At 35.3% G+C, this 26,209-nt stretch overlaps 1 protein-coding gene across 8 annotated transcripts in view; it reads right to left on the bottom strand.

The window, feature by feature from the left end:
- Positions 1–26,209, bottom strand: part of MEI4 (meiotic double-stranded break formation protein 4) — a 149,957-nt gene that overhangs the window by 18,780 nt on the left and 104,968 nt on the right. For all 8 annotated transcript variants that reach the window (XR_010471207.1, XR_010471208.1, XM_065056360.1 and 5 more), the window contains one exon: positions 18,439–18,570. Coding sequence is in view for 6 of the 8 variants with exons in the window: in XM_065056360.1 (XP_064912432.1) it covers positions 18,439–18,570 (132 nt within the window). In the remaining 2 variants the exon portion in view is untranslated. The remainder of the gene's footprint in view (positions 1–18,438; positions 18,571–26,209) is intronic.

Here is a 26,209-nt window from a genome sequence, read left to right as displayed (position 1 = left end):
TTTTAGAGTAGTTGCTCTGCATGGAAATAAGAGCTAAGAATCTATTTTCTGTACTTGATGAATGATGTGAAATTAAATTTAAAGAACTCACTCTTAAGGGTTAAACAAAATAATAATTCCTTACAATTATGAATAAAAATTACACTAACTGCAATCTTCAAAATTTAGATCTACAATAGGCAGCACCAGCTTGCTACAGTAATTGATGAAAGAATAATGACAAAATACTCAGAGTGGTTTTTAATTTGCTGCTCTTGCATGCAGTATGATTAATCTTAGGATTTAAAACTGTATTTAATTGCATATTAAGAGATGGCAATATGTGCAACTAGGTTTTCTTAATATCACTGCATGTCATATTCCATATTGAAAACAATCTACACTGGCTCACCTATAAAACAAACTCATAACAAAGGCCTATTTTATGCAAACTACCACATTAATATTCTACTGAGACTGCAATTGCCATTCTACTAGTTTTTATAACATTCATGTTTGTAAGCAGTTTTGAATAGCAGTCAATGACTTGTTCTTTTGGAATGCTCCCCTTGCATTTTATATTACAAACCTTTGAGAAGACAGTCACTGACTGGGGGGAAAAATTCCAGAAGAACACAGGTACATTTTTTTAGGTGTATTTTGACTTTGTGCAAGTCTTTTTGAAAAAGTTAACTAATTCAACTACAGTGATTATGCCAGTAGCTGCAGTATTTGCTACAGACAATCACGTTCAGAAATGCTTTAGGAAGATGCAGTATGACAGTAGCAACACTAGAACATACTGACACAGATGCTTAAAAGACTAATGCAAGTCTGATAGTCTATTGTCAGGAGGAACTCTGGATGTTAACGGTGTGTGTAAGTAAACAAAAGGAAAGATGAGTAAATGTAATACAAATATAAATGACCTATAAGCATAAGGGTAATACTTAAATGTAGCTTTGATGTGAAACCGTGATTTATCAAGACTGGAAAAACATAATGTGTCAGACAAGAGTCACCCCATGCTGCTAATCCTTGTATGTTGTGGAAAGTGACACAAGTGACAAGTGTTTTCTATGAATCACATTCCCTGTTTAGTCCCAAACTGTTTTTGATGTGCTTGCTAATCAAATGTGAATATTATATAAGCGGTATTTCAAGTAGTATAATAGAGAATTTAGAAAGCTGTGAAGAACACTGCAATCTGTTAGTCTAAATCACTGATTAGGCTGTACATATCTATAATTTCCTAAGAAAGTAATTCCCTGTAAGAAAATGGAATATCAGAAGCAATGGTACACACTGGCTTCATTTAAAAGGACATATGCAAATCTCCTTCCCATTTCCAACTTGAAATAAAAGATTCGGGTGCTTAAACTAAGGGAACCACTTTGGGTTTATAAATTGCAACCCTACAGGTAAGTTGCACAAAAAAAATCAAATTTAAGAAAAAACAATGTATTTAATTTTTCCTACTTCTTAGAATAGCTATCTCCCACCCGTTGTATCCAATTGCTGTCAAGCCTATTCTGAAATATTCACCTCTTTCCCAGCACTGTACCAGGAGCTTGCTAGAAGATTTCACACTAGGAACTAGGCACAAACTGTGGGGTTTTTTTCAGTTATGTCCCTCTGTGAAATAGCACTTAGTCTTACAGTTCATAGAATTTATGTTAGGTTTTTTTTTTAATATCAAGAACCATACAAGATAAAATTATAAATATTTTAAAACCATAAGATTAATAGTAGTTTAGCTGTAAACATAATCAAAACTAAGAAGCTCTGAAACTAGGAAAATCAACAGTCTTAGAGCAAATCATGCAGTGAAATGGCAGGGAACATTTATTAAAAATGCAAAGTTGACAGAGCTGCAAAAAGCTGTGAGAAAGGCAGCAAAACCTGGCTGACAGCAAAATGCCAAATGGACAGTGACAGTGACTCACCAGCCCACCCTGAAAAAAGAATTCCAAGTTCTTGGTGATCACATATCTGAAAGTATTAAATAATGTAGTATGATGATTTTACAGAGCATTCAATTTTAAATCTAGAGGAGACCACAAAGACCACACTGCTTGATTTGAAAGTTCAAAGAAAAAAAATAATGTTATTTTTCCCAGAAAATGAATTTAATTGTCTTTCAGAAAGATAAATAGCTTTATCTTAAAGATGATAAACTACGAATGCCATTATTTTTCCTTGTAAGCTGAACTTTTCAAGTATCAACATTACAAAGTATGCTGATGTAAAAATGAACCCATTAGAAGAAAATGTGAAAGCACTGATTAAACATTAAATAATCTATATGTAGGGAACAGAAGAGGAGGCAATTAATGGCCCCGAAGGTAAGGTAAAAAACTATAACACAAGTAAATGATGACAAAAGCTAAAGGGATCACAGAATATAGGTGGTAGAGTTAAAGAAAAAAAGTAATAACTTTAAAATGTGTTAGGAAAAAAGTAAAGTAAAAGCACAGAAAATTAGTAGTTATGCAAAGTAGTTACAAAAAGAAACGAGAAATAGTCAAGAGTGGTTTCTCCTCCAATTCTCAAGTGGAAGAAGAAAAGGACATTTCTATTCCATATGATATTGTGACCGGAACTGAAAAAGTGGAGACATGAAACATCATCTGCAATAGCCTAACACTTTATTAAGAGAAGGTATCAAGTTCTTTCCAGAGAACCTTTGTAGTATTTCTCACAATTAATATATGTCAAGACCCATATTAAAATATCAAACGTGTATATTAAGCCCTAGATCACTGCTTAGAAGATCTATTTCAACAGGATATTTCGTTTGCCAAAAAGGCAATGGGGCCTGACTGCTATGGAATTCCCTTTATGCTTGTACAGTTATTAATTAACTGGAGCACAGTTCTGTCCTCTATGTAAATGCTGAATATTACAGAAACACAAAGTTTCCTGTTCAAAAAGTGTTATGTTCAATACAAACATAACATTTAATAGTTTGGACTGCAAATAAGGCGTATCAAAGGAAGGAGACCTTTCTTCTACACCACAAAGATCTTGGCACCAACAGATATTTGATTAAATCACAAAATCATAGTTTAATTTTTATAGTGAATTAATTTTAAAATAACATGAAGAAGGGAAAAGTAAAATTTATTATTATGGCTAATCATTTCAGGGACTATAATTATTTCTAAAATAGTATTTGTAAGATGCCAATTTATTTTAAGTATCACAGTTCACTGCCTGTGTTCCTGAATACAATTGGCAGCTAATAAAACCCATCTATGTTTTATTTATTAACTTAGCAGAGAGACGTGCACTTACTAGATTTCACATTAATTGCAGTATTTCCCTACAGCAACAAAGCCCTTAAGGTCTTGTTAGAAATATGTCAACTGTAACTGGCTGCCTATATCTGAGTTTGTTTTTCAGATGCAATGCTTTTACATTTAACTATTCAGGTTTCTGAAAAAAAAATAGCTTTTCATTTGCCAATGACAGAAACAGTTACAATTTGATAAGAAATTTTTTCATTGCTGCTCTTGCGGACCATTAATACACCACAAGGACAATTAAATCAATATGCCTCAACACGGAAAAAAAATCCTGTGCTGTCCCACAGGACCCGAGACTCATGGGGTGCCAAGCTCATACAGAAAAGCAAGACACCCCCTCCCCCCCAAAATTGCTTTGCCTGTCACCAGAAAGAACAAAAGATTTGCCATGGTACGTATGAAATGTATTTTTCATCTTTGCTATGGTTAGTACAGCTTATTTTGGCTACATCTTTTGGGGTGTTACATTCAAACCGTAAATTTTCTTCCCCATTCCAACACTGTAAGACGGAACAAGTCTGAATTGCTGGACCAGTTCAAATACCTTATTGTTTGTAACCTGATAATCCCTAAAAATCTCCACTCAATTTCTTCTTTGAATTTCTTAAGCTGCAATTTAAAACTGTTCAAACAAGAGGAATCAAAGAAAGCAAATACAGACGACATGAAAATTATTGCAAAATAGTAGAGACAACTTACACTATTAAAGTTTGTTCTTCTCTCTTTAAACCAGACACTTGTATTTGTTACTGAATATGCATTACTGTAACTGTTGCCTTTTTACAGGAATCATAACAGAAGTGGCCCATAAGTTTGAAAATGTAAATACAGTACTTCAGGTCTGCTAAATATGGTACTTACTCCCTGTGAATAAAGAGACAGATGTAGAGAACCATATTTCAGAGCATCATGTAGGGGAGACAAGCATGGCAGACATCACTGACAAGTGCAAGTAGCATTATTTAAGAGTTCACGTTTCACAAACAACAAAATTTGATCAAATCATGCTTTACATGTGATCACAATACAAATTACTGAATACAAAATACGGATTGTGTGAAGTAGAAGAAAAAATTATAAATCCTAGATAACAGGAAACTCAATTATACTTGTGTAAACAAAATCTCAATTCTCGTTTTAAATACTTCTTCAATTACTTTAAAAGTACCCAAACAAGTACAGCACCTGTATAATACTATCATATTCTATGTCCAAAGGTTTAATGCAATTTGACTGAAAAATTGAGTCCTCTAGCCATTCCAAAAGGCTCTGGATGCGTTTTTTGAGTTAAAACAGGACTAGCAGCACACAGAATGCTATCAGACCACAACACATTCAAGACTGGATAATACCTAACTATCTTAACTGATAATGAAAATTTCAGAGTATTCTAGGCCTTTGTAATGCTTCTTTCAAATGAGTTCTAGTAAAAATGTTGTTTCCACCAGATGGATTTTTTTTTTTCATATATTTTAATAAATACATGATTAATAACAAAAACCCACAATATTTAGTTAATACTATCAATTCAGGTTGATTCAACATGAAACCAGTTGCTTGAACAATTGCTTACTCTTAATTCATAATTTACCTAGCTTACTATGTATCTTTACATATAGCACTACAGAACTTTATGCAGCTGTACTACCATTTCGTCTTATTCTATCAGCCTTGACCAGGACTTCTTTTTTTCTTAAACTATTACTTAATTCTAGACAATAAAGTTCAGATAGAGGGCAAAAAATCACAAGCTATTATTAAAGAAGGAAGAGAAGAATAATTGTAAAAAATGAAGAGAATCAATAACAGCTTTCAGTACCTCTAGAAAAATTTATTGCCTGTACAGAAAGGAGCTTGAACTAAATAACTCCATCTGACCTCAGAATCTACGAATCAATAATATAATTTTACTTTCAAATGCATTTAAAATTGTTTGCAGGGAAGTTAAGATGTATGTTCTAAAATTGAAATGTATGCTAAAATACATTTTGAAGAACAGCTCTTATGATAAATAGAAATATTTAAAAACGAGCAAAAGGGCTCTTGAATATTATTAATTTTGTCATTAGCATAAAACAACCCAGAACGATACATATTATTTGAAATGCTACTCAAGTGAATACAGCTGTAAGCAACTAATTATTCAGATCCTTATACAAATGTACAGCACCACTGTAATGGAGCACAATTCTGTAAGGTCTTGATCAAAGGTGCAGTCCAGTCTTCAGCTGCATTCTTCTCCCACTTTCCAAGACCTCTCTTAAAATTATCATTTTCTCCAACTTTATAGATGAAATATATTATACACAGGTGTTACAGTGAATACTGACTATAAGCAGGGACATCAAAAGTAATTTGCCTAAGAAATATAGAATTCACAGGACTCCAAATGCGAAAACCCCGAGAGGCTTCCTCTGACGCAAACCAGTCACTTCTGCGCAAAAAAAACACCCATTAGAAATCCCTGCCAGGACACATCTAATCTACATCCTGAATTTTTATTACTTCCTGAAGAAGAGAGATTTAACCTTCTGCACTTTGAAATCCTGACTGTGGAACGTGTTAGTAATTTTCTAAAATGAGTTGAATTTTGTAAATTTTCTGTAAAACCTCTTTCCTGACCTACCAGCATTAATTATTAAATCCTCATTATGCCAATCCCCACAAAACTAGCATCTGCACATTTAATTAATATAGCACTTCAATTTCTTCCAAAACTCAGGAGCAGAACAAAACTGCAGTGGAGTTTTGCCTCCTTCTCCCTCCCTTGAACATAATTATCGACGTTAATAGAATATATAAATAGGAGAGTAGATTTATGGCTGAAAAAGTCCATTAAGTGTTCTAGTCTCAGTGCTCACCCTGAGACTTTAGGTCGGTCACCCCACAAGATGCTCTTCATGAACACACCTGAATATCTTAATTAAAAGAAGTTTGATATGTAACATTGATCACCAAATACATTTATTCTTGTTCGCTCCAGGAGTCAGGAGGACTACTCCTTGCACAACAACTTTTCATGTTTTGGAAAGTTATTACAACTGCTCTTCCCTCTCACCTCTCTCTTTTCTATATTATTTTATGGAAACTCAAATTTTGTCAACAATATCTTAAAACATATTGAACATGCACACAAAGAATCCCATGCAAATTCCCTACCGGACATGAAAATGCCCTATAGTATGACTTGCTGTTGTTTTAAATAGATCAAAAACTTTAAAAACAAAAACAAAACAAAAATTACCAATAAACATTATTTCTAGTAAACATTATATATTCTTGAAATTTTGATCTACTGGCTCTCTATAGCACAGCATGCCTAGTTATATACTACCATAATTGTAATGAATGTTGGCCAACATTCCACACTCCCCATCATAAAGCACCTTTTACAGTTTGGTCTTTTTGGCAACACTATTTAAGGATAATGGACACATTTTGACACAATATTATTAAGTCTTCCATAATTTCAAAAGTTACCTATTTAAGATGACTAGTATAGCAAATATATAGATAGATGACTACATTTTAAAGATGCCATCTAGCAAATAACAATACTATTATGCAAAAAAGAGAATTCTGTAAGAAGTTTAATCTCCATGTGCCCTTCTAAAAACATTATGGGAGCAGAAACCCTTGTCCTTTTCATCAAACCATGCACAAGGAAAGTCTTAGCAGCTTTATACTTTCCCTTAACGTTAATTTCCTCCACTTTTTCTACAGTGGTATCTATACTCCAGAAAAACAGACTGGCATAGTTTAGAAGGAACTGTCTTTTATATAATTAATTCATTTTATAGGTGTAAACTGCTGATTCATTAAACTCATACACTAATCAAAGCACACCTTCCTCTAAGCTAAGTAGTGCTGAACGACTCTTGAGCAACCACCATGTAGAATGAACTAGCGGGACATATTGCAAAGGCTGTCAGAGGATTCATTAGCAGAATCAGGAAACACTGAGGAAAATCAGGAGTATGATTCAGACTATGTTCTTTAATATTGCATATTAATTGTCTCATTTATTTTATATAGTTTCTTAATGTACTACTAGCCACCTGCTTTTTATTAGGAATGGCAATTTTAAATTAATACAATGACATTATAAGCATAATTTGACAATCTTATGCCTACAGTTTTAATTATGTGATCACCTGCTATGGTTGTGGGGGTGGGTTTTTTGTTTTTTGCAAGGGTACTTGCTTCTGTTATTGTAGAGGATGGATGATGCTGACTTAGAAGAAAAAGTATTCAGTACTTTTTCTATCCTTGTTATATGCCTGGACTTAAAATGTGTAGCATTCAGTTTCTGCTCTGAATACAGAATTATTACTACTTTTTTTTTTTTATGACCATCATTGCTGTAATTCTACGCATACTACCAATATCAGTTTAAGTTCACAACCACTTCTAGAGAAAGGTTATGCTTTCATCCTTTTCCAAAGAATCTTTTAACAATCAAAGTAGCCACTCATACCAATCTTGGCTGGCTAGGATATGATCTTACAATGCCCGCATTACACAGAACTGCATAATTCAAAGCACAGCTCCCACTGGCTTCTGTGAAAGCTGTGGACATTATGCCTTTCTCTTTAAACTTGTACACGTGAACTCACAGAAACAAAAATAAAATTAAAAGTACGTACAAAAATGGTGAGGCAGACATCTACAGAAAAAGGTTTCAGTCTGCGTGGTTGACATTTGCCAAAATTTACAAACAAATGAAAACAAGCTCCTATGACAGAAACCACTAATATTCAACATCTACCTGATCTACAGCGTGGGTGAATTTTGTTGTATGAAAGTTGTTTCTTTTGTCTTGTTACTGAGACAGGTAAGTATTCTTTTCACAGGATATATCTGAAAATTTATTCTGTTTTCACCAGACGGTAAAATACCATCTTCCAAGAACACATTTACTTGACAGAAGCTCAAAGCACTACTCACATTTTGCTGTCCATTTTGGAAATGCCAACTGGAATCGTACACCATTTACTTTTGCAAAAAAAAAAAAAAAAAACAAACACCCAAACAGTAAATACCTAGAATTACTTCTTATTTTTAATGAGAAAGACTCTTCAATCTTAAAAGCTTGTCTCCTTTAGCCCCAGATGGTGCTGCCTCCTCCTGGCTCCTCAGCTAAGAGTCTGTGAAAGACAGACAGGAATTGATAGGTAACCAGGGCTGACAGAAGTAAAAGGAAGATACCTGTGATGAGATTGAGGTGACTGGAAGGTTGGTGTGATAACATCAATGATCTAGCAGTAATACAATGGTACCAGACAGAAAAGACTTGACAATGAGAATTCGAGATATCTGGATGGACACAGAAGTGAGGTTAATCACAGTGGAGGAACCACCATGCTGATGATACTCTTGCTAGTGGCAAGAACTGCTCTAGATGTAAAACAAGTTCCCAGTAATCCTTGGTGGTTTCCCCATTCCCTCTGCATTGCTAAACTAGCAGTACTATACCTGCCCCAGCAGCAGAAGGAACGTATGATCTCTAACATGAGTGGACACAAAGGTTTGTCAAGCTTCCCAACTAATCTACACATCCTGATATAAAACAAAACAGGTCCTAAAATACGCACATACTAAGGTTTCTAGAGAAACAATTTTGCTTTCTAGTTCAACGCACCTACTAAAGCAGGTTCACCTAGAGCAGATCGCACAAAAATGCATCCAGGCAGGTTTTGAATGCTCAGGTTTCCTTGCTCAAGTTATTAAAGACCCTTCTTAAAAATCAGACAAGTTCAAAATGACAACAATTTTTAGGACAGCAACACATTAGCATCTCTATTTCTTTCATTAAAATAATAAAAGAATAATAACAGCAAAGATATGGAACGTACTTGAATATACTTTATTGTAGCTGTTATTTATGGTCCTTCTGAAATATCTTCTAGCTCTGGAAGACTAATGGCTAACTTAGTAGGTAATGGGCTATCCTCCAGAACAGAGCCCAGCCTCTGTTTCACCTTCTTACGTGTTATGTGTATGCAAAGGTTTTCTAGAGGGTGTTCAAGAAAAATAAGGAGTTTCAGAGCATGTCTCAATACTCACCTTATGTTCCCACAAACTCTGTGGGCTTCCTTATGAATTACTATCTTCATATAATGATGATAATCATCATCTTCACTGGTTTGTAACTCCAAGACCATTACTGAAGCTCCTATAAGCTTTCCTGAAGAGGGTTACTCCTTGGTACGTAGAGAAGTGACTTGCCTCTATAGGACTTAACACTTCTCTCAGGAACTCAACTAATTTGCAACTATAATCTCACCTATTGCTTGAAAATTTATGAAAATCAAAAAACTAGATTGTCACCTTGAGCATCAGAAGAGCAGACTTTGGTCTCTTCAGGAATTTATTTGTGAAAATCGAACATGCTATGGCCCTGGAAAGAAGGGTCTGGGAGAGTTCGTTGATTTTGAAGGATCACCTCCTTCAAGCTCAAGAACAGTTTACTTAATGTACAGGAATACAAAAGTGTTGGGAGGCCTGCATGGATGAACAAAGACCTCCTGGCAAAAATAAAAAGGAATGCTACAACAGGCTCAGGTCAATTGGGAGGAAGCACTTCTCCAGTTGACTCTGCCAAGGAATGTGAAGTACATCAAGACAGATTTCTACAGGTATATGAGCAGCAAAATGAAGATGACGAAAAATGTGGCAAAGAAACTGATGACAAAGGACACAGTGCTCTCCTTGCCTTGATCTTTACTGGTAAAACCAGCCTTGCCAAATCCCATGTCCCTAAGACCAGTGGGAAAGTCTGGCATAAGAAACACTTACAAGCAATGGAGAAAAATCAGGTTAAAGAAACTGGATACACAGAAGTCCATGGGACCTGGCAGCATGCATCTGTGACTGCTGAGGAAGCTGGCCAATGTCATGGCCAGGACACTCAATTATCTTTGGACACTCATGGCAATCAGGAAAGGTTCCTGAGGACTGGAAGAAAACAGAAGTCTGTCTTCAAGAAGGAGCACACAGGGGAATACAGGTACTCACCATAGATTTACAGGCTTGGTAAGTGGACAGTGAGGTGAACTGATATCTGCCTGAACTGCTGGTCTCAGAGTGTTGTGATCAGAGGTATAAAAGCCATCTGGAGGCCACTCACTGAGGGGGCACCCCAGGGGCTGACACTGGCACCAGTACTGTTGAACAACTTCATGAACAGCCGGGACAAGAGAGTTTTTTATCATCTCTAAACTCAGCAAGTTTGGAGATGATACAAAAACAGGAGGAGTGATGGACACACCACAGGTTTGTGCTACCATTCAGATGGACCTTAACAGGCTGGAAAAACTGGCCAAAAGGAATCTTGAGTTGCCACAAAGGGAGATGCAAAATCTTGCCCCTGGGGAGGAATAACCCCATCCACAGTACAGGCTGGTGGCTGACAGCTGCAAGGCAACCGGGTGGAGAAGAATCTGGGGGCCCTGGAAGACAGCAAGCTGAACAGGAATCAACACTGAGTCCTTGTGGTGAAGGTGGCCAACTGTATCCTTGGCTGCCTGAGGGGAAGTGTTGTTGCCAGCAAACTGAGGCAGGTGATCCCTCCCATCTGGTCAGCACTACTTTTTTTTAAGACAATACACCTAGAGGTTTAATTGTGCTTTACGAACTCAGTTCAGGGACTGACAGATGCCAGGAAATTCAAAATACGCAACCTAAATCTTCAAAGGCTGCACTCTAATTATGCAGCCTGGGATGCCATTGTTTACAAAAAAGCAGAAATGCACGCACACTTTTTTTTTCCTTCTATATTTCCTATTTTCTTGATGTATGCCTTTAACTCAACTTATTTCTCCCTATGTGTATCATTATTAGAATCAAGTGAAAGGAATCTATTCTTACTTAATAGGAAGTTAAACTGGAGTGGATTCAATAACATTATTTCCTAGGTTTAATTCTGTAATGCCAGTGCTACATGTGTTTCAAATGTATACTTCAGCAGGAAAGAAGTAATTCCACAAGATACGCGATACAGATTGTGCTGCCATAAATTATTCTGTGACTGTGTATGTGTGCACATGTGTTTACAATTGTGGTTCAGCCCAGCAAAGGTATCTTGGACTTGGATGAAATACAGGCAACAAGACTGCAAACAACAATGTCTTAATCCTAAATCTAATCAAGCCATATAAATCATATCCTGCCCAAGCATACTTCAACTTTTCTTTCTGGAATACCTTCAACTTCAGCAAAGCATTCTCTGCTGCACAAATCCTGGACATCTAAGCTTCGGTCTCTGCCTTAACACCAATTCAACAACTCATGTCACTAACACTCAGATCCAAACATGCTCAGTTGCTGCTCGCTTTCTGTCAATCTAACAACGAACAGGAGGTGCTGCTGACATTAGTCCTGAAATCTGCCTCCCCCTCCAGACACAGCATTAATAGTAGTTTGCTGCCCTGTCAGATTAAGCCTTAACTAGCCACATAAGTGCTGTCACCCAAAATCTAAGCTAAATTTAAGATAAGCTATGAAACCAGATTTAACCCACTGCAGATCTCAGCAGTGTAAGCCATAGTCCCAACCTTAGCTACAAAACAAACTCCAGGTAGCCAACCCTTTCATCCCAGACGTAAACCTACTCTATTAATCACTTGTACATCATCTGCATGTTTCAGAGCCAAACATGGGACAGCAGCTACTTTCTGGGTGTGGTGGCATTCGCTATAGCTCATAAGGAAAAGCATGGCTTACCAAAGAAGAACATGCCGAGAACAGCAGCAGTTTTTCTATGCTTGATGACATACCATGGGACACTGCAGAAGATATGGCACTGTGCATGTGCTTAATGGTTATAACATCTCACAGTGAGCTAGATAATGAGTTTTTAAAAGTACTTTAACATTTCAGAAAGCACTGAACAAACATCAGTTAATCTTCCTGGTACTGTGATTTAAAGCAGTGACAGTTATGCATAAGCTCTATAGGTAGATAAACACAGCTTCAAAGGTATTTTTAGCAAAAAAACCCCAAACCAATAAACGAGGTTCCAGTGGGGCAAGCTGATGTTCTAAGTAATTTTGTACAGGACTGTCCCACAGGCTTTGAGAGGGGCAGGTGAGTGGGAAGCTAAGAAATCCAAATATATTAATGTGTCCTATAAAATGAGAAGGATATTGTGAAAGAAAGATGAAGTGATGATTTCAGCAGTATCCACTATCATTCCACAGTTTGCATTTACATTTTTTATACTTAAATAGGCTCTTCTTTAAAGCCAGTTTTAATTATCAACTGTAATTACTCTTTCAAACAGAAATCCATTATACCACTAATCTCTAGTTAGAAATTCTGGGGCTACAACTCTTTACTTTTCCACTTTATGAAGATATGAAATACTAAAGCATCAAATAAACTGCAAAACTAGTTAGTGAAGCTGTACTAAAAGTACATCGTAATGAAGGCTTTAAACAATTCTCCAAGAGAAGAAAGAAAATCAGAGGCTATATTTGTAACAAAATGTTACCTTGCCTGTAAACCAAACTTTTAAGAGTACATGTGGTATATACGCTAATTCACATATACAACTCCAATATCCAAAAGCACTGAAGAAGCAGTGCTTAACTTTCTGCAACATCATTCCATTTTGCAAATCACAGTCAGTAAGCAAGAATGTACCGTGAAGAAAAGAAGTTAACAGGAACATTAAAACTACCTATTTGGAGACACAAATTAAGAAATAATCAAATGGTCTTCCAGACTAGCAGGTATACTACATATGCCACAAAAATCAGGTACTTTTCCCTTATTCACATTCTGCTTTCAAGCATGCAAAGGGATTAACTGAGCTGTAAAAAAAGCAATAGCAAAATGACAGAATTAACACATAGAATAAGGAAGTTAAAGCAGTTTTCATTGCACTTGTTTTTTATTGTATCAAGAATTCAAATAGGTTTATTTTTTTTTTTAAGGCTGCATTTCGTGCACGATTCAAGACAAAAATATTTCCAGGAACATTACTTATTTACTTGTTCAAGTATGATATAATCTGATTTCTGTAATTAAGTACTTCGTCAGTATTATGTTTCCATTAATAAGATGATTCACCAATTTTAAGAGTAATAATTCCGTAGTCAACAGTAATATAGAGTTCTCCTCATGTAAACAATACTTGCTGTTTGTATTCCCAAGGACACCTGAGGTTTTTTGATTGTCATCCTCAATTTTGTCAAGCACCTAAATGCAGTCAAAGCCCTGCTACCTTTTAGCTCTGTAAGAAAACTTCTAAACTCCTTTCTCCTTGGTGCTACCGTTTTATGACAGTATGAGAGGAAAGAGAGAAACCACATGAACCATTTGTCATTTTCCAGCTCTGGCATATGCATCTTAAAATCTCATCTGTAATAGGGGATGACATATACAGCAAAAGCAGGTATACACTTCAAAGATGTATGACACACTCCCAATGTACACTGAATCTCAACTGATTCTTTCACTCCTGTTTACAGGGTAAAATTTAATGTTTTTACAAGTCTGTATCTCCAAACTAGGTTTACATCTATGAGACAAAATGCAGATCCACTGATTATCCTATCCAGCCATTGTTTCCTCTGTTACCAGTAGCATCAGCAGTCACATGAAATAAAAACTAATCTTCCATTTACCCAGAGCACTATTATGCAGTATCTTCAACAGTTCGCTATTTGAAATACGTTACAATCTGTACTTACCAGCATAATAAGGAAATAAATGACATCTTAAAAAGGATGAACAGATATGCTGATATAACTTTAACTATTTTCACGAGGTCTACATACCATCAATCTTTTTTTCTTTTACCTGGGTGAAGTATTGGTAATCTGATGCATTAGTAAATTCAACAGTAGAAACTTTTATAGTTTTTATAGCCAAACGTGTTGGATAGCCATTTTAGTACTTTGAACAACAGTGGACTGCAAAATGGATATCACTTTTCTAGTTCCATAATATTCTCAGCTGGTTTTTTTCCAATTAATGATTTTAGGTATTTTCTACCATATCTGGGAAAAGCAGAATAGCTTTTTTTCTAATAAATATAAAAACTCTATTACAACACATAAACATTATGGTCGAATAAATTAGAGATACCGCATAAATGAAGTAGACTGCTTGGAAAGAGGAGCTTACCTGAAGAATTCTCCACATCAGACACACTAGCATTTGGAATAAAGCATATAGTGAGTACCATACCTGACCAGAGCATCCACTGGATACAGAGTGTCTGCATGGAGAATGGCTTATGAAAACAAACCCTGACATTAAAAGCTCAGTTCTTAGCACTGTAAAACTTTCTGTTATCTAGCTGAACATAGCTCCAGGCAAACTCAATTTTGCTGATGGACTTATTGCCAACGAGCTAGTGCATCTTGACATTCACAATCTCTAATTTGCAGGCCTGCCAGGAGAAAAAAAAAGGTTCTCCAGTCTCCAGCCACAGGAATATTTCAGTCCTTCATTTGCTTCCACAAAGAAGCCCAAAGGAGGCTTTGGCTGGGTGAAGAGGGGAGCCCAGGGTGGAGCAGGCTTGCTGGCAGGACTTGTGACCCCTCAGGGGACCCAGGCTGGAGCTTCACTTTAAGCACATGATGAAGTACTCAAATGAATTAAAGCAAACTACTAATTTGCTTGAGAGTTTGCTCCCATGAAATTCATCTTAACTGCAGAAAAAAAATCAGGATAACTATACTGTTTTACATATCCCTTCCTTATTTTTATTTTCTATATTGACATATGGGAATATTTGCACAAATATTAAACAAAATTTTATTATTAATATGATAACTTAATGTGAAATATATTATAAGATTAATGATTTAGTCAATTAGTGAAAAATATACAAATCAGAGAAGTAGTATCTATTTTTCCAGTGCAGTTCATATGATACACTCTCCTACAGTCAACCTATTTTTTTAGTTTGTAAAGCCAGGAGCACAGATAGCTTTTTAAAACTGTGGGCCATACACAGATAAGGTTGTTCCAAGAAGACACAGATACAAACTCGCTAAAATCAGACAGAATTTTAAAGTAAAAAATTTTCAATATTTATCAAAGGACATATCCACAAACCTACACAACCTGAGCTGAACACACCTCCTGTTCAAGAAATTGTTGAATACTGAGTTGCATATTGTGGAATGCAAACATTTTACAAAGTATTTGTAGCTGAGCTCAAGTCTTAATGAGGAAGTTAAAACAGAAGTGTGGAGATACCTAGATGATTAATCTAGAAAAATTAAAGAGAATTTTGTATTCAGTCCAAGTCAGTGTCGGAAAACATGTTCATATAAACAAACAAACAAACAAACAAACAAACATAACCCATAAATTTGCTTGGATGAGTAAGCTATTTTTTCAATTTGTTTTTCACCAAATATTTAAAATTTAATTGCAAGCTAACCTGAATTCATGGCCCAGATGATTTCTTTATTTCTCCTATCTAACAACAGCAATGAGAAATAAAAAACAAGACAAAAATAAAACAGGTATTGCGCACCTCTGATCATTACTAAAATTCATAGTCCCTAATTCAATTGTCTTAAGTGGAAGACATGAAACGCCTTTGCAATTAACTGCAATTTTGCTTAAGTAACAAAACAGGATTAAGATACTTGTCAGATAAAGAAATCTGATTATACAAAGTATTATCCTTTCACAAATTCTAATTTATGAAGAATTTTTTAAACCTGTCATTTGGCATATTTCAAACTGATATACTGTTAGTCTTGATTACAAAACAAGAAAAAAAATTAATCCTTTTTGGAATCATGCCCACCAAAAGTAATGCTAAACAAATTCAGAAACATTGAGAAGCAGGTCTGTAAAACAGGTTGTCAGAAATACTAGTGTTTATAGTGTCCTACTGTGCTAAGTAGAAAGGTTTTTGTTAAGCAGTATTTCCAGAAATAATTATCACATCCGGAATGTATAAGGGTTTGTAAATTAATATAATACATCTATTTGGACTAAATGCAAGAATGCATAGACTTTAAAAACATTGACTGCACAGCAAGTTAAGCAAACCAGAACTTTGACTACTTTCCCCATACAAACTGCAGCTTTTCAAAATCTTATAGTCCTACAAAATATCAGCAACAGATACACACACAGTTTCTGTGGCTTCAAATTCAGCCACCTTGAACCTTTCACTATTACCAGAAAAAGGCCAACACTGTGTTGGAGGATGAACTTTTCAAGATTACTGAGTCATTGGAGTACCCACCTAAGTGCCTGAAGCTCATTTATTCTACTGATGGTCACTTAAATGCAAGATGTTCTAAAAAGACTCAAAAAGAAACCCCATAAGCTTTGGTAAGATTATATGAAAGTCCTGTTCGAGGCCAAGGTTTGTGGTTGCTTGATCAAGATACATTAATTTTCAAGAAGTGCTTACAATGCTGGGTGAGGAAAACATAAATAAATAAATTACTATTTCAGTTAAAAAAAAAGAGGAGAAAAAAAAAAAAAGAAAAAAGGGTCTACCACATTTCAGTAGCAGAAGGCAAACTGACAACTTAGTGGGAGGAAGCAGAAGGAGAGCAGGAAACTCTCCTGATGGAAACATGGCTCTAAATTCTGGAACATGAGTGAATTAAATTATTTTGCTGGGTGAACAGAAAAGGGTGTTTAAAGAAAAAGGGTGAAAGTGAAGCTTAAGTGTTTTGTCAGAAGATTTTTCTATGCTTCCTGTTGAACAATAATAAACATAGATTTCCACACTTGTAAAGGTGGGAGGTATTTTGAGGCTCTTGGTAGTAGAAAGTCTGAAAATCAGTACTGTGGATGTACTGACAATGGCTAAGATTTGCAGTGAGCACAAATGCAAGGTAATTAAAACTAGAGAGAGGGAGGGCTGCAGGTTACAAAGACTTAACCTGGAAAAGGATTTGATCCTGAAGCTGAAAAAGTCAAATAACAAGTGCATTTTACTGTCCCAAATTTCAGGTCACATATACTAAGTATGAAAAAACAGAATAAATTCACAAGATTTTTTTTTTCTCCCTCCAATAAAGTACAAATTTCTGTCCCTCTGGAAATTATCTCCCATTTCCTCCCACTGCACAGGTACCTTCCTTTCAGTGCTCAGTACAACTTTCTTCAGTTGCTCCAGGAAGTACAACAGAAGGATTCCATTTCTTAACAGTGTGGGTGGAGGGGGTAAGAAAATCAAGCAGCTTTCCCAGAGGTTTGAAAACAAACAAACAAAGTACACATTAACTAGGGGTATCAAGCCACCTTAGTGAGACTGGCATTTAAGCAATTTATTATATCAGCAGCTATGGTACAAGAATTTTTTAGGGACTAAATTACAAACTTCTCCATATTTATATATGAATAGAATCTTTTACTATCTTCCCATACATATATGAATTACACAGCCAGTAATAAAACAATTTACCATTAGAAAAATCAAAATCACTTGTGTGGTTAAAGAGATTCTTTTACAGTCAAAATCACAAGACACTAATTTCCTTCCATCTTCTCAACTGCAAGTTACACAGTTTTGTAGTGTCTCTTACTATTATCTTAAAATCAAATATATGATTCTTTCCAACGTAAAGCAAAACTAAAGAGGAGTCAAACTTCCTTTAGAAATTTTTAGAAATAAATTTTATGTACCAAATATGAAAGCAATACTTAATTACAGTATGGCAAGGTTAAGTAGTACTGTAGCAACTAACTCAGCAAAGTGCAATGCTCAGTGTAAGGTTTTCATCAGTGTGGAACTCAGGAGAATTATGTATTGCCACTGCTAAAAACTCTGCTGAAAGGAGAGATGACTAATTCTGTTAAAACAGGTGAGATTAAATAATGTTAAAAACAAGCAATTCATTTATACTTAAAATCCAATTGTGTTTTGGTTTGATTTTATTTTTATTACACACTTCCCTATCCTTACATTTGTTTAAAGTCTGTTCACTTTTGACTGCCACCAGTAACTCTGGTAAGATACTGGTGACTTAAAATAAGACACAGCTCATTGTCTACGTTGTCCAAAACCAGCTTTTATGAAACCTTTCTGACTAAAATTCAAACATACTATGAATTTAGTTTGGAAATTACATGTTCCCTCTCCAGCAGTCCGAACAGAAAAAACACTCCCCAATACCATGCTTGGGCCTTTCTCCAAAAGAAAAGATGACAGTACCTGGTAAGCTTGCAAGAGCTGCTCAGCAAATCGACGTACTTCTGATAGTAGAAGAGATATTAAAGAATTTCTTAGTATGTTGTTCTTTCCTAGTAAAACCAGCGTGTGCGACACAGCATGCAGTGCCTGAAACTAAAGAGATATAATAATAAATTAAAACTTTGAAAATACATCTCTGTCTTTTTTACCTGAAACAATTACCTTAAACAGAAACGGGATTTACATATTAAAGTTTTACTGAAAAAAGAAAAAATAAAACTCAAAATTTTAGAGAGTTTAAATCTCTAGTAATGACATACATATGCGATATATGAGAAACCCACATCCATTACCTAGAAACTTTGCTTTCTCAAAAGATTAGCTCTACAGGAAACTGTCATATGAACAAATTCCTCCAACAGTGTGAATTCCCCAGGAGGCGGCTTTTCAGCATTAGCTGTCATCATTCCCATTTGCTGTCACAGAAAGCGGAGGACTACCTTGCACATACATTAATTCTGTTTGTCACAGGTAGACAAGTGAATAAATGAATTCTTTGAAATTCAAATGCATGAGCAAGCTAAGAGCTAAACTGGAGTTTTCTGTCAATAGAGTTATCAGGAAAAAACTTGACTAAATGCTAACTGATAGAAGATATACTTCAATTCAAACAATTGACTTTCATTTTGTTGTTTAACAAGCTGTAACTAATGCATTTCTCTTGAACCACAGGAGAAGTGAACTTACATGAGACTGATATTAGTAATATATTATTTTTCCCACGGTCTTTTCTATTAAAAAAACGCCCCACACAACACAGTAACAAACTGTTTTCTATGTTCCCTGAAATATAAATGTATAGCCATTATGTAATGAAACACACTGCTCTACAAAGTAAACACAACATTATTTCATAAAACATTGCTAGAAGAAATTATCATTTTTATATATAAATATATCAGAGTTGTTTCAAAGAAAAAAGTAATATGCATTAAATATAACACCTATAATTTATATTCTTATATAAATGTATACCCCTGCATTATTAATATTCAGTGGCTCTTTGTAGATGAGTATTTTCGACTGACAAAAGGATACTCTGACCCCAATTTGTATGTCTAAGAATAAACACCATGTCTTAACCGCTCAAAAGCAGACCATTGCATCCTATTAACAATCTAGTTTATTTCTCTAGCCAGCTCATGCGTATACACACACACAAATAAAAATACTTGCCCACCATCTGCAAGTTGCATAGGGTAAATGCTGCAGCAAACCATTTGTAAACACAAAAAAAGCAGGAACGAGATCTGGTAGTAGTCAGCACGGATTTATTAAGGGGAAACTACTCAACCAACCTGACAGCCTTCTACAGTGAAATGACTGGGCGAGTGGATGAGGGGAAAGCAGTGAGTATCATTCACCTTGACTTTACCCTGGTTTTCAACACTGTGTCCTGTAAAATCATTATTGGCAAATTTTTGGGCTATGTAAGAAGACAGTGAGGTAAACTGAAAACTTTGGCTGTAAAAGCTGTTAATTAGGTAGCTTCCCACTTATAGTTACTGCTTGTCTGCCTGATCAGATGCTCAAACTCCCCTCCTAGTTGATGCAACACCTATTTACCAGCCCCTTACAGCTGAGGAGCTTGGCTATCAGCTGCCCAATATGACACAATCTCCCATTCAGAGTGATAACAAACTTGAATAAATCTTGGCTGTTAAGCATCTCACTTCAGCACATAAACCCAAAACAAACATAAAAAGAAAACTGTCAAAGACAGACAAGTTTCATGCTCAGAATCAAATCTGCAGTCAGAGACACAAAGTAAACTCTTCATATTAAAGAGAATTCATAAAGTGTACACATATAGCTTTGAAAATCTGTGAGGTAAAAATCATTCATAAATGTATACACCAAAGATACCATAAAGATGAAATGTGAAAGGTGAGATAAAAATAGGTTTCTGAACAATTAAAATTATATGAAAGGATAATGTAACACATGCACCTACATATGCTTTGAGGCCATATGAATTAAAATCAGACTGCCATATACTGGAAATGTATCCCTTTCCAAACAAAACAATGAGTCTTTGTCCTAAAAATAATCTAGGCATTTACAATTTTGAAAGATCTTCCATAATGACTACTAAAACTGTACGACATAAATGAAGTTTGCAACACCCAGATAGTTCTGTCTTGACAGCACACATGTTCTAAAAGGGTAAAACTGTTTTTAAAACATTGCTCAAGGTTTAAACAAAGCTAAAAAATATTACATTTGTTCATTAAAGTCCCCACTCATTTTTATTTATTTTTATAAATTAAGGATATTTCTTAGTTCTATATTTTCAGACCATAACATTAAGTATACTTGCTCATTTGCCTTTGCCAAGCAAGTGAACTAGACAATCTGGACTAGTGTTTGTTTTAGTTTTTTTTCTCAAAACGTGAGGCAGTCAGGAGACCCTTGAATTCCTGTTTGCTGAGTTACAGCACTCACATGGATATGAGAGATTCCTGTTCAAATTTATGCTGTCTGAAGTCACAACAATCATCTCTGCTTAGTGCAGATACTTTAATCTTAAATGAATCAATATTCCTGCACACAGTGTAGCCAGCAGCCAGCTGGTATTCTGTGGCTATGGCAGCTCCTTCTTCCTCTGCACCTCACACTTTTGTTGCAAATAACATGCTTGAGAAATCAGTTTCACTTCAATATGAAACAAAACTGAATATAAAGTATTTTGCCTGTTTCACATAGGAGAGTGCTTTTTTTCTTTAACAGCTACTCCTGCCCCATGTCTTCCCCAGCCTTTTGTGCCTCTTCACAAAGAAAATGTGGATGGGTTCTTCCTGGGATCCAATGCACTGGGCAGCTTGCAAAATATCAAGTAGCCTTCCACAGTCCTTTCTGACCAGCAGTTGCACGTAATGGCTTGAGTACATAAGGGTTTAAAAAAAAAAAAAAACACACAAAATAAAACCAACAACCAAACAAAAGCCAACACCTACATAATATATGACATTCTTAACGTAAGCAGAAGTAAAACAAGTGTTAGTTATAATTCAAATTTAAATTTATACAGTAAGACACTTAAGTCTATGGAAATCCGCCTTGATGGGATTTTAGTACACAATTTCCTAATTTTCTTGACTAGTATGATTTACCTGTTATGTTCTGGAAGTCTCAAGTATTCTATAAATAATAGCTGCAGCTACCAATAGAAGCAAAGAGAGGAAAAAAAAGAAGGCAAAATAGACAATGCCCTTTGTAACCTGATTTCTCCATTCATGAATCACCTCTTTTGGCCTTCAAAGAACACCAACATTATTTTTTTATTTTCTGGTAACAAAACAGTGGAAATTAGTACATGATGACTCTGCAGATGCCCTTTGAACAGATTACATTAAACAAAGCTAAATTCACTCCACCTTGAGAAGATTTTAGATAACAATTAGAAGTATCTCTGTACAGATTAGATAAATTTTGCCTAATCCTTTTTCATTAACACTTCTACCCTCCATTGAGTTCTACTATGAGAATCGTGAACAAATCTTATATTACGATGAATAAAAGAGTTGTATATAACATGGTTAACATCTTTACAAGCTAATGGAATTTCATTAGGCATTGGTCAATTACACAGGCAAAACTCACTGATTCAACAATTCAGAGATAGAAATTAAATAGGATTTCAGTCTGCATTAGATGCAAGAAAATAGTTTTCAAATGCTACCTCTCCCAAAGAGCACACTAAATGTATTTATTTACACACAAACATGATTATTTACACACAAACATGATTATTATTGTTCTTTTTAAGGCTCTATTTGCTTACACGATTTTTAGACAGTGAAACTTTTTGTTTTTGTTGTTGTTATTAATGCTAGCAGCTGAGATTTAAGTAAAATAGCATCTTTCACAAAATTTTTGTATCCTTTCTGGTTTGGCAAGATTTACCACTTTCTAGTTGGAATTTTATAGGAGTAGGTGACAGGTGATCTTCAAATTTAAAGACTGAGCCTCTACTAAGGGAAGTAAATGGGGATTTTGTAATGACTGTACTTAGGGTACTGTTAACCGATTTATTAAGATTATGCATCTAATATAATATTTTGGTGGACCTCTTAGTATATTTTAAGAAAATAAGGAGATAACAATTAAGGTTAAAAGGTTAAAATAATACTCAGACTGTATACATTAAATACATACAGAACAAATTCATAGCATGTATGGAATCAATTTGTAAACAGCAAAGAAAAGAACACTGCTCATGTATTGCTAATTAACCTCTGGAAACATTCAAACTGATAGTAGTTCAAATAGAAGTCAGTTTTATTAAAAATAAAAACATAACTTGAGCTCTCAGGTCTCTCAAACAACTAAAAAAAAAAGAGAACAAATATTTTAATCCCTTGGGCTTGCTTAATAGTATAGCTGAAATAAAACCTATGCTCTTCAGGGATTCTCAGTTAAAAGCAGAAAATTAGATTGTAAAAATCACATGATCAGGAATAAGAAAATAATGCAGCCTAGTTCACTGTTTTGGAGGTGCACCATCTCATCCCAAACCCCAGTTTCTGTTCTCTTTCCATGTTCCTCAGAATGCAGAGCAAGAGTGAGCAATGCAGTGCCAACAGCTGGCAAAGATTTGTGGACTGTCTATCTGGCTGTTGTCAAAATGAACACATAATGCCAACGTTCTGCTTGCTTCAAGCATACTAATTTGCTCTCTTCTCCACACAGCCACCGGTTTTAAGTGGAAGGTATTTTTGACCCTCCACTTCTTTTTTTCAAGTGATTTCAAACCAGCTACCAGTTTCATTAGTCAACAGTAGATGAAAAGACTGATAAGCAAAGCAAACAATACGCTCCTATGAGCCTCGTTTCCCCAGGAAACCAGGATAAAAATCTTGATTTATGAATTATTTGTTTAGAATTCATGTATCAGAATGTGTTAGATTTTTCTTCAGTAACAGTTATGTAAAACTTGTGAGTTTAATTCACAGAATCACAGAATCATTTAGCTTGGAAAAGACCTTTAAGATCACAGAGTCTAACTGTTAACCTAGCACTGCCAAGTCCACCAGCAAACCATGTCCCTAAAATTCCCCTCAAGAGTTGCATGATCCACACTACACCCTGCAATTACAAAAACTGCACCTTACTTTCTGTTTCATTAGCTTACAAATTTAATGCCAAGTAACAGCGCTCTTCCAAAAGCGACTGGTGTATTTGGCAATTCAGGAGTAAGGCAAATAATTATACAGGTATCCTCAAACTGTAAGGTATTAAAAACAAAACAGTATTTTTGCCTTCGAATTCATATCACCCTTGCCCTTTGCTCATTTAGTCCAAGTTGACTTCTGCTACTAACTCAATGTCAATTGATGTAATAAAGTTCCACTTTTATACAGAGAATATTAGTATCCCTTATCATACTGTAACTTCCTTTGTTAATTTGATGGTTGTTATATATCTCTCTCCCTGTTAATGCTGCACTATTTCTCCTATCTTTAAGCCTTGGGATTTTATACATATTATTCAATTCTTTGCCCTGTAAACCTCATCTCAGCCCTTGCTCTGCCTTCACCCTTTCATAATCTTGTTCATGCTTTTATTCACTCCTCTAAACCTGATGTTCTCCACTAGGCCCATCAGTTAGCTTCACTGCTGCAAGCTGCTTTTTATATTACAGTATTTCGGTAACTTTTTTCTTTGCAGAATTCAAATAAACTTTTCACTTCTCTTAACTTCAGTTTCAAGTATAAGACATTGTTTATATTCTTTCTCTTTGTGAGCACACGCATGGATTAGCACTTGAAAATCAGAAACAATGACGTTAGATATGTAAAGTTCTTAAAACTCCTCAGTTAAGAAGCCCATTAATTGTAGCTTTTTTTTTTTTTTAAGAAGTGCTACTTTCTTATCCAATTACAAAAGATTAAAGCACTAAGGAACATATTTTTCTGTTTCATTAATATTTCTCTAGTATCAGTTCTGTAACAAATGCTTTACTGAACATCAGATAGATAAAAGCTACTAAGTCTCCCACCTGCAAACACAGTTCATTTTAAAAAGAATGCTCTTGTGCTGTTTTGTCACAATGCACCTCTGGTAAACTCACGTTGCATTTTATATAATTTATCGCTAAATGCTTAATTATTTTCTTTTAACTTTTTTTCTAAAGCTTTGTATGTTATTGCGTTAAACTGCTACCAAGCTAACTTCCTCTTAACCTTCACTTTTAAACATAAGAGCATGCTACTTTAGTGTTACTGTAACTGCAGAATTTCTAAGTCTTTGATTCTAAACTCTTAATTTCACCTGTTTTTTTCCAGTTTCATAGGATGAAGACTTATCTTGTCATTTTGAATATCTTACACTCTCTTGAGTTGGATAATATATATAAAACAATGACACCTAGTTGATGAGACGAAATACATATAACAGATCCAGTTATGAGTTTCTGTATTTTTATTTACAAAAAAAAAAAAAAAAAACAAACAAAAAAGGCAAACCAAACAAACAAAACCCCAACCTAAAACTACATCACAATCTGGATATCCTTAGAAGAATTCAGGACTGCAAATCACTACACATTCAATTTAGTATGCACCTCAAAATGACAACATCCATTTCCATACAATAAACCCAAGAATCTTACTTGTGTCACCTTACTTTAATCATCTTTACAGAAAAGGCAACACTTTCCTTGATGATGCACTAACGCACAAGTCATCAGTTTATCTGAAGGCTAAGTACAAGAAACTGATGTATCAAGAAATCCAGGTAACTACTTAACACACTTGGCATTCCGCTGGCAGAGTTTTCACTAATACACTTCCTTCAAGCAGTATTTGAACTTCTGCATCTTCTTGGGATTCATTAAGTAGGCATCTGAATATCTAAATCATCCAAGAGGCCAAATCCAGTAAATACAGTCAACAGTAAGACAGTATCAGTCCCAGTTAAACAAAGAGCACCCACAACAGCTGCCACTCTGAGACAACCCTGAGTGATATTGCTGCCCATTTTTACAATACCTACTGTAAATATCCTATTGCTTATGAAGAAGCAGCTCTAGATACAAAGTCTTCCCCGCCTGCGAGATTCAAATTTATGTTAGTCTTGATTCCTCCTTCTGAACTAGTCCTGGTCAGAAGCCTAGAAGACTAAAGAACAGCCTATCTGCCCATGGATGCTGAGTTACCAAGCCCCGTTACTGGATACAGAAGACACTAAACAACAAGTGTGAGCTCACCCAGAGTAGAAGAGTTATGGATTCCAATTAGAAAAAGTCCCTAAATAAATTACTGAAAACAGGTATTCTTTAGCTTTTAGGGTTTTTTTAAACCAACAAGTGAGCTGGTCATCCTTAAAGAAATTCGGGGGTGTAAATCAATGTCTCATTTAAGTGTTTCGGATTTACAGACAGACCCTGCAAATGAAAATGGATTTCAGATGCTTATTTCCCCAATCCCTCACTCTTCCCTCTGCCCACAATGTGAGAGCTACTTTGAATACCACATAAAGATGCCAAGTATCTGGCAGGTATTACCTAGGAGGAACAGAGCTACCTAATGGAGGACTGTGGATTTCACTGCAGGAGTTTAGCACAAAAAAGTTAGGCAAATTATACTCAGGTTATTTTGGAAATGGCTGTAGACAGACTCTACAGAGTTTACTTTTCATTTCTATCCTATCACCATAACACAAACACATGCTCTATTTAGGCATACAAAAATATTTCCTAGAGAACCATGACAAATTTAAGCTATGAGAA

This window comes from Columba livia, chromosome 3 (assembly GCF_036013475.1).
Source record: "Columba livia isolate bColLiv1 breed racing homer chromosome 3, bColLiv1.pat.W.v2, whole genome shotgun sequence".
NCBI lineage: Eukaryota > Metazoa > Chordata > Aves > Columbiformes > Columbidae > Columba > Columba livia.
The sequence above is the reverse complement of the archived record's forward strand: the minus strand, read 5'-3'. Positions and strand labels throughout refer to the sequence as shown.